Raw genomic sequence first — 15,668 nt, forward strand, 5'->3', positions numbered from 1 at the left:
GGTTGCTATGGGCAGGCATGTGGGAGCTTGTGGGCTGTATGTCTCTGCCTCAGGGACACCCTGGCTTGCTATGCATGCACAAAGGGTCTGGCACGTCCTGGGCCAGCACGGTGCAGCCATCACCTGCACGGACACTCTCTGCACGTAAATACCAACCCTGGCCCTTCCAGGACAGGTAAAGTAGTCAGGATGCACTAAACCCTCCCCAGCACACACAGCAAGGGAGGATACTTTTCAGGATCCAGGGCTTCATGAAACTAGCCCTTACCTGGGAACCCATGCAAGAAATTGAGATGTGCAAATGCCTTTTGAAAGCTCTGACAGTGGATTGCAGAAACACACTGTTTCACAGCAGGTACCACCAGCGAGGTGACAAGATAGCTGGAAGATATTTCTACAAGCCAAAGTTCAGGGACTTTCTGCAGGTGACCATATTACTTTAGGAACGCATTATGTGAATTTCAAGCGTCTTTTCCAAACATTGGACATTTTAAGTGCTGTGCTAGTGTGTTCAGTCACATCCTGCAAGCTGTTAGGCTGATCTTTGTTTATGCTTCCCTGAGCTGTGATGATAACCAGGACACTGCTTTTGGGGAAGTAGATAGCAATATCCTGCTGAGATAGGTTTAAACTGAAGGCACAACAAGACAGCCAGCATGTTGTTCTATGATAAAGCCAGAACAGAAATACATACAAAACTCCACTGTTATAAAACACCAGATTTAAGCAACTGAGACTCCTCAAAGTGCTTCTCAGAGGTTTATTAAGGAACACCATGACTCCTTCAGTATGACTATGACTCCTTTCTGGCAAAAACCTCAATTCCCATCCATATTGTAACTACCTGCCTGACACAGTCTGCTAACTAGATCCTTGCACAAATTCATAACTATGTCAGGACTGCTGCTGCCTGTGTTTTGTAATAGCTGCAGCAACCTAATAGACTTAAAAATAAGCAAGGTTACATCAAGTCAGTAGTCTTAGTATTAATGCATTGAGAATTAATCCCTTTTGCCAGTCAGAATAAGTTGTAGTGGAAAATTACTTCGTGCCAGTTTGTTGTCATTGGCTTATTTACAACCCCATTGGCACACCTAATCCAAACATCAGGGGAACAGGACAGGGACACACGTGTAAAGTGAAAAGAATTGGCATTTCAGTTCTGACAAACAGCAACAGTCAAAGTTCTAACCTTGCATTTCTGTGCTTTGGTGTGGTGTAGAACATCCTGATAATGCCTTGCATTTACTGGTGTCACATCTTGCAGCTTGGCTGTTGGCAACAGTAGGGTTTCTAGAGTTCTCTCAGGATTTCCTTGGTCAATTGCTTCATTAATGTGACCGATTGCAATGATTCCTATGAAATGGAAAAGTTATTAAAGACATAGTTATCAAAGAAAGATGCAACTTATCTGGTAAAAGGTACAAACAAAGCAGTAACATGAAGAACAGAAAAATCAAGTAACAAGAAGCAGAGGCAGCAGCAGCAGCTGATTTAAAGTTATTTTTGCTCAAATATTCATGTGAAGCTATTAAGTTGTACAGTTCTCCTTTCTGCCACACACTTATTGATTCATCTGAACCTACCTCTTCATAAAAATAAAATTTATCCTTGACAAAAAAGGAAAACAGACTTCCCTACTTTCAGGGAGGAGTATCTACATGAAGCTTAAGGAAAGGTTGGGCATCACATCTAAATATGTTTGCCCACATATTGGCTCACAGTGCTGAAAGACTTATTTTCAAGTGATTTCAGACTGGATTACTTGAAACCCGGATTTGGAAAAATGCATACTGACCACCCAGCTACAGCATTACATAATAACTTTACCTCATTTCTTTAAATTTCACCTTAAATAACCAATCTGATAATGTTGACTTTATGAGAAATGACTTGATCGTTCAAGACCAGTGGCGCTCAGGACTTCAGTCATCAAGTAACATGGCCCAGTGTATTTAATAAAACCTCTAACCTGTTTTCTTCAAACTGGTCTGAACATTTTAAAATCAATTTCCTCCTACCCCCAAACAGTGCTGAAATGAGCTACTCAGGGTACTTTCTCCCTAAAGCCACCACAGAAGGGCACCAGCCAAGGGCTTCCCCATCACCTGTGAGGGATGGCATCCCTGCCAGCAGCAGACCGTCTCTCACCAAGTCTCTCCCAAACCCACCACAGCCCAGCTGGTGGAGTCACGGATCCATGCCCTCATAAGGCTTTGTGAATGAGCAATTTTTCTGGGGTGTTACCGAAGAGGGACCATGCAGACATGAAGGCTTTCTTATGGAAACAGAGGCCACCCTTCTTTCTTCCCTCTCTGCCCCAGACAACTATCCCTGGGCAGAAGCCAGCATCACTGAAATCAAGTGGAGCTATTTTAGTACTAGAGACCGACTCTCCTAATGTAAGACCACCTTTCTTAAGGTCTGTTTCAGCTCTGAGTGACTGTAAAGATTCAGACAAAAATATGATTATGTCAGTAAAATAAACTGCTCAGCATCCCACTCTGCTGGAGAGCACACATTGCAAGCAAGCCGCAAGGGTCTGCGACAACCACTTGACTAGATTTGGGAAGCAACAATACAGTCAGTTTTAGTATTTCTGTAATATAAAGCTTGTCTTACCAGTATGAAACTGTAGCACACAGAACACTGATGGCAGCGCAGGAAGGGCACAGGCACCATGTGTCAGTGCTGCTGTGGAAACAGCCTGTGCCTTACGAAGGCTCTCAGACTATACTCCAGACTGCTTCTCAAATGACAAGCAGTCTGAAAGCTGCTCTCTCCTTCCTTGCTCCAGCAAATTGGGCATAACTAGCCTCAAACTTTAGTTAAAAAAAAAAAAAAAAAATTGTACTTCTATATCCAGTGGAGAAAGTTGGTCCTTTAGCATTTTTGAAGCCCAAATGACCAGCTATCACATTTAATATAATACCACCCTTTTAGGGCAATGCAGTTACATTCAGCTTCAAAAATAAACTCTAGATCCATTTACTATTAGGAAAAGTGGACACAAAAAGCTACTCTCATATAGGAAATCAAGTTACCTAAAAGGACAGCAGAACAGATAATTGTACTGTGTAACTTCTTACTGACTTCCTTGTGAAAAACAAGGGCCTGGAAATCATTTAACATTAAAAAACTTTTTTCCACAGGTCCCTGCCTGTAATTTCTTTCCCTATCCCCCAATGTGCCCTTTGCTTACAATTTCTGCAAAATCCCCGATGCGACACCACCCAGTGCAAATACTGAAAGATCCTGCCAAGTGGGCAGAACCATGGCATTTGTAACACTGCAGAAGGCAGGCACCCTACGGTATCTTTCAGCCAGTCAAAACATGATCAGGAATACTCCAAGGCCATTTAAAGACCAAAGGCATTCAAAAGTACTTAATGCTCTTCTGTCTTGGAGAATGTCTCCTACAAGGCCATTCAGCACAGAAATTTATGTACCAAGGACCAGACTATCATCTCTGTGGGTGATGTAGAGGAAGAATTACTTACTTTCATTTTCTTCTTGAATTTGCATATTAACCATGTCAATGCAGTTCTGGATATCATTCCAGCTTAAATAATCTTGGCCTTGAGATGAAGCCTCTGACTTAATAGACAATAGTGTATCAGCATAACTATAAGAAGATATAAAATACATAAGTGTATTTCATATACAAGATAAACTGCCATAAAGAATTAGTCAGATGTATCATCCATCATTTAGTGACTAGTATTTTTTTCAGTGAATGAATTTTCTGACAAACTCATGTCTTCCCAGAAATTATCCAGACATGCAAGCTGCCTTGTTGGTTCTATGCATGCATTTCAGGATCTGAAAAAAATGGCCCTGTGCACTAATTCAGAGCACTTTTCTTGGCAATGTGGGATGATGGTAATACCTACACTGGACATACACTTTGCTGTGTGGTGCTACAGATAAATTTGGGAGAAACTATGGTTGGCTTCTTGCTATACTAATTCAAAGACGAGAGTTTCCGCCCTAGCATAAAGTAGCAGCACCTCCTGCTACCTCCGTGCTCCCTCCATGTGGAGGATGATGGGCCACGGGCAGAGGAAGGGCATAAAAAGTGATGCTCCTCTCTCCACAACTCAAGGTCCTCCAAACACAGGCTCTGTAGCCTGTGTCTACTCCTCTCAGAAGGATCACAGATCAAGATGAGCTGGAAACCTTCACAGTAAACTCATGTATACATAAGTTAAATAATTTTTGTATTCCTGTAGAAAGCATACAACTGCCACAATATGTCAGATCAAATACCTGTCTTCTATTTCCAGCAGAAGCGTAAGAAATGAATGGTTGCTGGAAAAAATACAGGAGAGAATCAACATTGCCTGCTCTGATTTGCCTTTCCAGCATTCAGTAGCCTACGTTTAAGGGCTTCTTGAGCTGGAGGCTATGTATCACTTTAATAGTTGGAAGAAATGATGTGCTCCATTAATTTATCTACTCTAATTTGAAATCTTATATATTCTTGAAGAATGAGTCCCACTATTCAAGTGTTTTGTGTAATTATGTAAATTCAAGTGTTTTGTGTAATTATGTAAATTTCAAACTTGATATCTGATAGTGTCCAAACTTTTCTTGCTCTAGTTCTCATAAGAAAATAAAAACTAAACCTATAAGAGAAGTTAGCAAGTTTTATTAACCTTCCCCAAGACATGCACTCTTTTACAGACCTATGTCATATTTCCCCTAAATTCTCCCTTCCAGGAAACACATTCCTAACAAGTTCATCTCTTCTGGTAGAAAACCATTGAACACCATCTCCCTCACTGAACTTTTTCTAGCTCTACTGTATTCCTTCTGGTATTGTGCAATCAAAGCTTCCTGCAATATTCAACATACAGTTGGCAGCAGATTTACATAATGGCATAATAAAGTTTTATTTTATTCTCTACTCCAATTACTGCCTAGTGTTTCATTTGTATTGACTGGCAGCATGATCTAAAGATCAGGTCACAGTAACACCAGCCAAAAATGCTGCAGTTGGACACTTTGGGGCCCATTTCTGTATGTTTCTAATGTTGCTTCTCTTGCTCACAAGCATCACCTTACATTAGCGGAGGCCAAGTGGCAGATTAATTTTGCTCCACCTTATGGCATTCTGCTGCTCCCTCTAACCAAAACACTGGCCTCTTATTCCTATCCTGACTGCCCTACCTTCCAGCTTTGAGACACCTGGCAAGGCCCACTCTCAGATTCATGTGCCCTGACAGCCTTGTGAAGATCTTCAGCCACTGCTGTCCCTTTTGCCTAGTAATGCATTCGAGCAGCACAGGGAGGTTTCCACTACCTGTGACCCAGAGGCAAGAACTGGCCCATGCCCCCATACTCTCCCTCACATGCTGGGGGCTTAGGTCTCACACAAATTGTAATGTTGCCTGATATTTTTTGCAGAGACGCAAAAGAGCGCAGAGATAGAAGCACATGGCTGTGACAAGTCAGGCACATGGCAGTGCAAGCAGGGGGCAGCTGAGTGAAGGCTATAATTTAATGTTGAACATGCACGTGTGCCACAGCATTGTACTCAGCTTTTTAGCAAGCAGGACTGTGCTACATTTTTCAGACCTTTGCAATTCTCAAGCAAAAAGAGTCAGCCATGGTTTAGGGGACCTCCTGGACCTTAAGGCATTAAACACTACCTCATTCCAAAGATCTTTCAGTATTGCAGAGAGGTTACTGATTAACAGTTTCCAGCTGCGGTTGGTTCATGTGTTAGTGTCTGCAAAAGTTCTTGTCAGATCTTAATGTTAGCTTTCCGAGGATATTTTCCCTGCACCTCACACATACTCTGCCCTCAAACATCTGAGGCGTGCGATTGCTTATACTTACAGATACACAACTAGTTCAGCAATTGTCACATTATCCCTTATTAACTTATAACACAGACATTTATCTTGCAGCTCTTTCAACTTCATAGCCACAACACAGGACAGCCCACCTAGTAAAATGCCTACTTATTCTTTTGCAGAAGTTGCCAAGTCTCATCCAGACAAGACAAAATGAACCTTTACCGTTGCAAGTTTTCCTCTTCCACATTACTGAAGCCAATGCATGGGTTTCTGAGATGATTCTTTATCGTTAGGATGTCCTTATTTTCCAAGGCCTGGTTTAGCAACACAACAGCTGACAACATTCTTACTGCAATAGACAGTTCATCATGTGCCAGGTAGTTCTGTAGGACAATAACGTACCGCAGTCAGGAAGCTAAATAAGCAGTGTAACGAATTTGAGTTACACAATCTAGATACCAACAAGGAGATAGAATTGATTTGAAAAGCCTGGTAAATTTCCTAGTCACAGGCATGTCAGATTAACACAACACTGGTGGTAGAACTTACTGGGTTTGCTACACATCCCTTCAGCCTTTCCTTCTTTTGCCCCACAGTACTATCTATTCTGGCTTTATCCTCATAGTAGGGGATTATTTTTCTACACAATATATAAAACAGAGAGTTAGTCCTCATTAAGAGCATGCAACAATTAAAAAATATCAGTCGATTTGTTGCAACACAAGAGCTCAGCCAGAGCAAAAGTGTGTCAAGAAACAAATTCTGTGGTTCAATATTGTCTATTCAACCAAAACCAGTCATGCAATATGTAACAACATGGCGAGAGAATTAAGTCTGATTTTACACAACAACATGCTATGTTTGTGCTCTTTCATGGTTTTGACTACATAACATTGGTGAGCAGGTCATAAGCTTTTCACTCTTACCACAGCATTCTGTTGTTGGAGGTTGAACAGCTCAGTCTGATAGACAGCAGCAGCAAATGAGTGAACAACAGGCAGCTGTGCCTCCGGTTTCATCAGTGCAACCAGTGTTTTACTAGGATCACAGTTACGAATTGCAGTATTGATATTGTCAACTGCTGTAAGTTCTAGAGAACAGCAGGGAAAGAGAAGCCTATTAATTTTCTTTCGTCGTTTCCTCTTTATGCCATGTAGACGACAATCAGGTTATTCCAAAGAATATAATTTGCTGTCATTAGAGTAAAAACCTGTATTTGTGTGAGATTCTTCAAGGCAACTGCTGAATGTTGCAAAACCAGTGTATATTCAAAGGCACACAGCAAATAACGGACTGGAGGACTTTAATGTTTCTGGACTTTTAGATATTAGAGGCTGCTTATCGTACCTTTAACACAAAAGAAGGAGCTGACCCCATCCTAGCACAGAGAAAGCCCTAACATCCCTCCTGGGTTTGCTTGTGGCAGGTACTGCTGGGTATGTCACCTCCAGTGCCCCAGTCTTGCTTCACCCCAAACTCTGCACTCTGTTTCCTCCCTTACCTCCTCCTTTCAGCAGGACCTAACTCGGCTAGCTAGAACAAGTCTGTCCTGCAACACCAATGACATTTTTATAGTTCATTTCAGGAGGTCCTGTAGAAATCAGCCAAACGTTTTGGGGGGCTGGGATTTTCAGAGGCTGAACTGACGCAAAGCCACATGTTATGGCTTCTAGGACTTCCTCTGCATGCCATCACATGTTTGGTTGTTTAGCCGTGTGGAAGATCAATCGTCACAAACACTGCCATCTAGAAATTATCCCCTTCTCTACAGCTCAAATTTTAACTTAAACTGACCACCAAAGAGGAGTATGAGCGTAACGCTTTTCGGCACCTGAGCAACTCTCCTGTTTTGCTTTTTGCTGAACTGACTTGAGCAGGGTTTGAATCCCAGCAGAAAAATGCTCAAAAACGCTTCCCACTTGGGCAGCTGCAGAAACATCACAACACCCCTTAACTTAGTCACAACCACTGTAATTACACACCTGAAGGAGCCAACTCTGAAGAAACCTGGGCCAGGACACACCCAGGAACACCTTGTACAAGGGCCCGCTCTGGTCTTGCGCAAAAGGAAACAACCTTGAAGGTTAGAGCACGTGCGGTGGAGTAAAGAATGACAACTACGTAAATGCCATTTCCATCTGCAAAATAACCCCAGTCTCCTTCACCTTATCTTACGGCTTTTATGTATACTATTACCCAGGGAATGCTTTTAGTCACCACTGACTGCTCAGGTCTGTAGGAGACTGCATGTACAGCAGACACCATCCACAGTTCATGTACGCAGCAACAGTCAAATCTTATTACACAACACGAAGACTTTGAAAACCTTTCTAAGTAGCCAGGCGCACCTAAACAAGTCCCTCGCCTCATTTCAGTTCCTCTGAAGCATGGTCATATGGAGCTATGTTGTTCTTGAAGGCTCTCTCTATTGGCTATTCCTGAGGTTAGAAAAAGCAAAGGATCTCAAAGCTGAGATGTGCATGCTTTTTTAGAGAAAAAGAGCAAAGAGCAAGAGAGTCAGAGCCGTGGACTAGACTAGCTCTGTAGTCAATAACCAAGCTATTGTTTTCTAATTCAGGAACTGAGCATGCAACTCGCAAAACACACTTTACATTGTTTATATTCCAATAACAAAACCCACTATTTTTTCCTTTTCAAACCAAACATAAGAAATAAGTCGCTCTGCAGATTGCTGTTACTGCTTTTCATACGTTACATTTTTCCTCCACTTTTCCTTTACCAAAGAGCAACTCTTCTAGAGACAGTACTGCTCACCATGCCTAATCAATCTAAAATAGGTTAACTTTTGAAGTAGTAAGTCAAACTTCACTTCTGGCTTAAGCTGACCTCACAGTACAGTCTTTAAATCATATTATAAAAACAATCAGCCTGGATTCAAAGCATTGGAAATACCAGAGACAAAACAGCCACTAAGCCATGCCCAGGTGTAGCATGAAATGACAGCCATTTAACCAAAGCCAAACTTCTTAGCAAAGAAGTTTCCAGTCAAAAGCAGCAATAGGTGCACTGCAAATTTAGATCCACCTTAACTATATTTTTTACAAACTATAACTTGTGTCTTGTGACAATCTTAGCAGGATAATAACAGGTTCAATTTAAATACATGTGTCTAAAAGTGAGAATAATTTTCCTCTGCAATGTGACTGCAAAATATTCTTCCATGTGAACATTCTATTTTAATTCTACAAGGATGGTCATCACTCCCAGATGAGGATTAATACTGCACTGATAAATACTTGTTCAAGCCATCAAGCCATGCATTGTCTTCAGTTTTAGCCAATGTGTTTACCAGTAGCTTAAGTTATCCAAATAAAAAAAGCATTAGCTACCTCAGATAAAAGGAGTACATCCAATGTAGCACAGATTGGCGACTCGGCAATTGTGACACTGAGAACAGTTACAAAAATAAAATTCAATGTATATGGTTTCAGTTTGAGAAACCTCGTTTACATGCAAGGAATGGTGGATTCAATTCATCAGCTTAATATAATTAAACGGTGATGGTAAGAAATGAGTATTAAAACAGTTACTCACTAAGCTTGTGAGCCTCAGCATCCGCATTGGCAACACTAACTTCTTTCTGTATTTCACTTTTGTCGAGCATGTTTGGAACCCCTGCTATCTAACAGATCAGAAAAAAAGATTTAATTATGCTTTTAAGTTTGATAGGAGATAAGGGATAAAACCCCTTGACTGGACACTAGGATTTGATTGTACTATCCCCTGTGCATCAAATACAATATCACAGTAAACACAGCATTAGTTGTTCCCTGTGATTTTCATCTTACTCAAAATGATGGATTTTCTCCTTAAAACCCAATTGACTCTTTCATTTGCTGTTAATGATTCAATATTACCTTTTGTTGTACTCAAGCTATAACTCATTTTAAAAGCAAATATAGTATTAGGGGCTGCATGCTATATCTCAAATTTTTTCTTATATCTTAGTAACTACTTATAAGGGCATCATGCACTTTAGAGCAAATGCAGCTACTTTGGTGTCAATTAGTACATCAGTTATTCTAAAACCTTTATAAAAATGTTTCATTAAGTGATGCTGAAGGTAGAGTAAGGACAATTTCTCTCTGGATTAAAGTCAGCTAAAAAAAAGTGAACTGATGCCTTGTGCCCGTTCCATTCAATTACCTGCATTTTCTGGTCTTTAGAATCACACAATTGCAATAGGTACCATGAGGAATTTTGCGGCATAACTTCAAGTAGGCTCAGAGCAGGACGATTCAAACCTGCCATCAGCGCCACTTCATCTTGCCAGTCAATAGCCTCATTCACTCGGACTAAAGCTATGTGAACTGAAATGAAAACAATGCTCATAAACAGCAAATACACTTTTGTGGAAAAAAAGTCCATTGCTGTCAGCATCTCACTTTTTGTAAAAGCCAGCTAGGGTGGCAGTCTTTATCCAGCAGAGGATTATCTATTTCAAGCTCAATCCTACAAAAGGAGTTTCTGGCTCTCTGCAAGCCCATGTGGGAGCAGTTCAACCACAGCTAACTGGAAGCTTATGAATGAATTTTGGCTCTATATAGAAGAGGGATCAAAATTTACAGTATTCTGCACACAAAATGAACTCAAACATAAGGAAACAGAGCAGGCAATAAATGATTCGATTCTGAACTGAGGAATCCTTACAGCGAAAACCACAAACACAGACATTAGCCCCCCCAAAGATTAGTAGAGAAGCAGCAGCAAGAAAAAACTGTTGTAGGCAGACATTAACTACTTCTGCATATTTTACAAGTTTCCACAGAAATATTTTGTCTGTTCCTGTGGATTCAGGTCGTGTTCAGCTGGAATCTGGAAGATCATGTGTTACGTGCACACTTCCATTGGGATCCAGAATGGCTTACTGTTTATCTTATTGATATTGCCTTGAATCTCAGCTTGTGTCAGCAGCTCCTCGTAGACATCTCTCTCCTCCTCAGAGATTGTGCCATTCTAAGAAAACAAAATTGTTGCTAGTACACACAAAAACTTTGCAGAGAGAAAAGCTATCAGTGGGAGTCATTAAAACTGCATCAGCTGAAATATTTGCTGGATGTATTTGAAAAGGAATTTGTTGACCACATGAACCAAAGAAATTAGCACTTCGTGGTACCTGGCTGAGCAATATTTAAAGCATTTTCTGCTTCCTGTAGAAAAGTCACGTAAATATATTGTAGCATTTCTCAACTACAGAAAGCAGTAGATCTCATGTAAAAAACAAAGCAAACAATTTCACGTTAAAGATCTGTGGCAGAGGTAATAATTTATGCTCAAAAAAAGGTATCTTTTTTGGCAACTTTTTAAACAGAAAAATTTGTTTTCTCTAAAGCAGCTGATAGAGGAAAACCAGTATTTTTTGGTTTTAGTCCTCTGGTATTTAATCCTTTGGTCAAAGTTAAGCTACATCATACTCATAAGTAATCATATTCTTACAAAATTGGCTGTCAGCTTGTTGCATTACCATTATTTATCTTATTTAGCTTAACATTTTTTTCCTAATTGCGCTAATTTTAAAAATTAATTTAACTTAATTTTTAAAACTGTAATACTGCAGCATGAGAAGCAACATGAAGGAACATATATACTAGGAGTGCTAATAGAATACCACTACCTTAAGCCTTGCGTTTGATTCTTTTCTCCTTTTGGCTTCAAAAAGTTCATTTTGATAGTCCTGTGCAAGTTCCTCATCCACATTTAGCAACATTGCATTTGGGTTCTTCAGAGTTGCAATGGTTTGCTCAGCTATTCCCTTCTCAACAGCTTCATTAATGGCTATTACTGCTGCATGCACTAAAATTAAAAGAACAACCCAAAATTTCAGTAAGCAAGACATATTCAGTTCAAATACTTTTAATTCCTTGACCCCAGGCTTCTTTTTAAAAGAAGAAGCAAACGACATGTGATTGGCAGTAGAAGTATAACTTCCTTAATTAAATCTGGGGAAATCACCAATCAACAGAAAATCACTTAGCTGTTGTGACAAGACAACAAAATAATTGTATTAATAGAAGTAGCAGTAAAAGAATCAAAGAACAACAGCTTGTATATATGTATGTATAATCACATAAGTAACCACAATTTATCTAATTCCTGCCCAGTCGGTCAGCTGCCACATGCAAGTTCTCTGTTCCTTCAGCTTGACTCCCTGGGACTGACACCCACCTCACCAGGGACACTTTGAGAACACCAGATTGGAAGCCTTCTTCCTTACATACATGTTCCTTGTATCCGTTTATTATTAATACTGTCACCATTTCTTCTGATTTATTTGAAAAGAATGTTTAATATGCATTCAACAATTTACATCTTCCCCTTCAAGCATCCCACTCCTAATGCTTCCCCTAGATTGCAGCAACAAAAGCACTCAATGTCTGCTCAAAGGTGGCACATAGCTGCCTGTTCCATGTTCACCCTTCTCCCAACCAGGGGGTTACTATTTTACTGACAGAAAATAAAACATGAATTACATTTTATTGTTCAAGTCCTACATAATTTAGAAGGCAATTATATGCAGGAATTGAAAGTATTTCCAGTTTTTTCTCTTAGTTAAAGCTTCTTTCGTGTCCATAAAAATACATGACATATGAAAGTACTGTCTAAATGAACTATATCTGAAAGATACTACACAAGAATAAGGAAATTCAAACTCCATGAAACTTGTCCCCCAGAAAACAGTTAAGATTCCCCCAGGCAGGGTGCAACCCTGTGTAATACATCTAAGCCTGTCTGGGATGGACTCCTTTCTTAACTGAGGATCTCCATGAGCAGCTGTGGAACCAGAGACACAGCGATATAATGGTCTCTGCTTCTGGCACCTGCAAAGCCACAGGACACAAACTTTAAATTGGGGGTGGGGAACACCCAGAGGGCTTTGCAGGCTTCCCAAAATATTGTTGAACAGGAAAAGGGGAAAAAGTGCCACAGGACACACTACAGCCATTGACCTGCTTAAGTCTTAAACCTTTCCTTTGAGAAAACAAGAAAACTTCAACTATTGAATAAATTCTTAACTCCAAGATTTTAAGAGTCAGAAATACTCATTTTTCCACACAACAAATTTACATGAATGTTCAAAATCAAAACCACTTGCAGCTGAATTAGGCATAGAGTAATGGCTAACACACCCCTCCCAGGTATTCCCTGCACACATTTGGCCCTGAGATCGGTCTACACGAAGGACTTTCTCTAGAGCTACAGTTTATCTAGACCTTCATGCCACAAAGAGACACCAGCAACTGTCTGGTGGCATGTCCATCTCAAAGATTTTACAGACATTGCTATATAAAATGCAATTCTTGATAAATGTTTATCTAGATCCTACCCAAAAGGAGGAACATGGCAGCTCCCCATTTATCACCACAGCAGCTTGTCTAGGATTTATTTTCATGCCACCAAGGAGATGTGTGAGGGAAAACACAAATGCCATCTTTCCATATTCTATCAATATTTACTTGCTATGTGGCCTTGCATGGTTTTGCTGAACTGAAGAAAAGCATTCTGTAAAAAGCACTTTTTTGGATTAAGTTTAACTGAGGGTCTATATATATGAGTTTAGAGCCTTCAGTTTCTTTCAGTATATTAAAGAAGTGAAAGATGCTTGCCAATGATTAGGAAATTCAAGTTTTTAGAAAGACAAAGGGGTGTACAAATTTAGAAAAGTAGAACAGAAGAGCAGACCACTGGAAAATCAACATGGACAAATGAAGCATGAAGTGAAGCTATATATATTCTCAGAGAGGGCAGTTACTGGAAGCATTTGCCTAGCTGTTGGTGGACCACCCATTGCTTAGCATTAAATTCATGCTAGAAAGTTGTTCTAAAATGATTTCGCTCTAACACAGTTCAGCACAGCATCAGAGGGGAAACATATGCAGCTGGCATGATGGAGGAGAAGCAAGCAGAAAGACACACTGGTTCCACTGACATTGAACTCTATGAAAAGGGGATGTTGAGACTGGGCATTAGGGAAAGGGTCTTCACTGAGAGGGTGGCTGGTCACTGGGACAGGCTCCCCAGGGAAGTGGTCACAGCACTAAGCCTGTCAGAGTTCAAAGAGCATCTGGATGACTGTCTTAGTCATATGGTTTAGTTTTAGGTAGTCCTGCAAGGAGCAGGGAGTTGGACTCAATGATCCTTAAAGGTCCCTTCCAACCTGAGACGTTCTGTGATTCTATGAACACTCAGATCAGCTTCAAGGGGCTGAGAGAAGACTGTGGTTCTCAGACACACATATCATCCCCACATCCTCTTATAAAACACAACATATAGGAAGGATGTAATCTCTTCCACAGTTGTGTAAGAGGCCTCACTGACATAAGTGGAGCTAGCAAAAAATAGTCAACAGGTAGGTTCAAGGTTAGGATGTGAACAGGTATTGGTGGATGTTGTGAACCCATCTACCAAGAGAAACAGTGAGAAACCTGATTGGACTTGAAAGAGTAGTCTAGACGCATGGAATAACAGAGAGGGTTACTTGCAGAATAAGCTCGCTTTGAAAGTGCCTAAGCTTACTCTTTGCATACTGATTTTTACTATTGCTGACAGTACAGCAGGAGTCATCAATAGTTGTTTCACTTCATATATCCTTTTGCTTTCTCCATTTTGGAGAGGGTGCTGGACCCTTTCCTCTGGCAGGATCTCCACATCCAACCTCACTAGTGCATGATGGTTCCCACAGCAGATGTTTCCTGTTCTGGGGCAGGGCTTGTTATCTACAGCAGACTCCTTGCCCAAAAAGACAGAACCAGCATCAGGAAACCCTGCTTTTCTAAGGAAGACTGAAAACACTTCAAAAGTTAAAGGAAACCCTACACACACTATAAAAAGCTTTCAGAGAATGAAGTTGCAGCTCTTTCATCTTTAGGAAAGGAAGGAAGCTCTGTGGAAGAGTGCTTTGTAGTCACTAAATCTCTGAAAATTTGCTAAAAAAGAAGACAAACTACCCCCACATCCAAAGGCAGTATTTTAAGAGCTAGCTTTGCAGAAGCAAGCATATATTAAGATATAGCAGGCTCCAAAATATACAACACAGAAAATGTGAATCAACAAGAGGAAGCATGTTTTAAGTTAAGGTCTGGAAATTTCAGCCCATTAAGTAATATCACATATCAGCTTGTTTCAATTATGCTACTTTGCAAGGTTTAACAAAGTTGCAATGGAACTTAATTATAATGCAGCCTTTATTTTCCCCCTCTCCACTGCCCCATGTACAGTCTGTGGTGCTGTTACTGGTTTGTTATCAGTGATCCACTGTGCCATTGAACATACTTAAGCCAGCCTTTCTCTTCTTCAGTTTGTCCCTCTGAAAAAGGCTAGGATTTCAAACAAAACAACTAGAGCTCAAGTGCGGATTTAAGTGGACACACTTCATTTCGTGTCATTTAAATTCAAGCTATATTTTTTTTTTTTTTTAAAATATATCACTTCATTCCACAAATAAACTGAAATGGAAAAAAAAAAAAAGATATTTACAGATGGATAGGCTTTGGCAGCAAAAAAAGCATTTAATTTTGTTCTTGAGTGGAAGCTGTTCAAGACAGACTCAAAAGGACCATAACTATCCATCAATCCCCCTAAAAAAGAAAAGCTTTTTTCGGATGCACCAGCAGGACGTGGCCTCCAGCAGGATTCTACCATGCTGTGGGTCACACGCCACTGCTCAGACAGATTGAAAGCTGCCCATGGAGGCAAGTGGTTCCTCCATGTATGCACCACCATATGTGAGAGAGTTGTCTATCTGGAACAGTGCCTTGTCCTCACAGCAACCTGATTAGGTGTTTGAGGAAAACTACAAGCACCCAAAACAGGAAGGAGGCACACAGAAGACACCTTGTTCCCATG

General features: G+C 40.5%; 1 protein-coding gene across 3 annotated transcripts in view; it reads right to left on the minus strand.

Annotated features, from left to right (window-relative positions):
• Window positions 1-15,668, minus strand: part of IQGAP2 (IQ motif containing GTPase activating protein 2) — a 130,303-nt gene that overhangs the window by 38,894 nt on the left and 75,741 nt on the right. The window contains exons 8-15 of one of the 3 annotated variants that reach the window (XM_082335412.1): window positions 11,440-11,618; window positions 10,694-10,781; window positions 9,972-10,135; window positions 9,360-9,447; window positions 6,731-6,894; window positions 6,027-6,187; window positions 3,501-3,625; window positions 1,193-1,356 (exon numbers count right to left, since the gene is read on the minus strand). In XM_082335412.1, the coding sequence (XP_082191538.1) occupies window positions 1,193-1,356; window positions 3,501-3,625; window positions 6,027-6,187; window positions 6,731-6,894; window positions 9,360-9,447; window positions 9,972-10,135; window positions 10,694-10,781; window positions 11,440-11,618 (1,133 nt within the window). Of the gene's footprint in view, window positions 1-1,192; window positions 1,357-3,500; window positions 3,626-6,026; window positions 6,188-6,730; window positions 6,895-9,359; window positions 9,448-9,971; window positions 10,136-10,693; window positions 10,782-11,439; window positions 11,619-15,668 lie in introns of those variants that run through there. The other 2 variants (XM_082335410.1, XM_082335411.1) reach the window with 2 other exon arrangements.

Source organism: Platalea leucorodia, assembly GCF_965183815.1.
Source record: "Platalea leucorodia genome assembly, chromosome: Z".
Lineage (NCBI taxonomy): Eukaryota > Metazoa > Chordata > Aves > Pelecaniformes > Threskiornithidae > Platalea > Platalea leucorodia.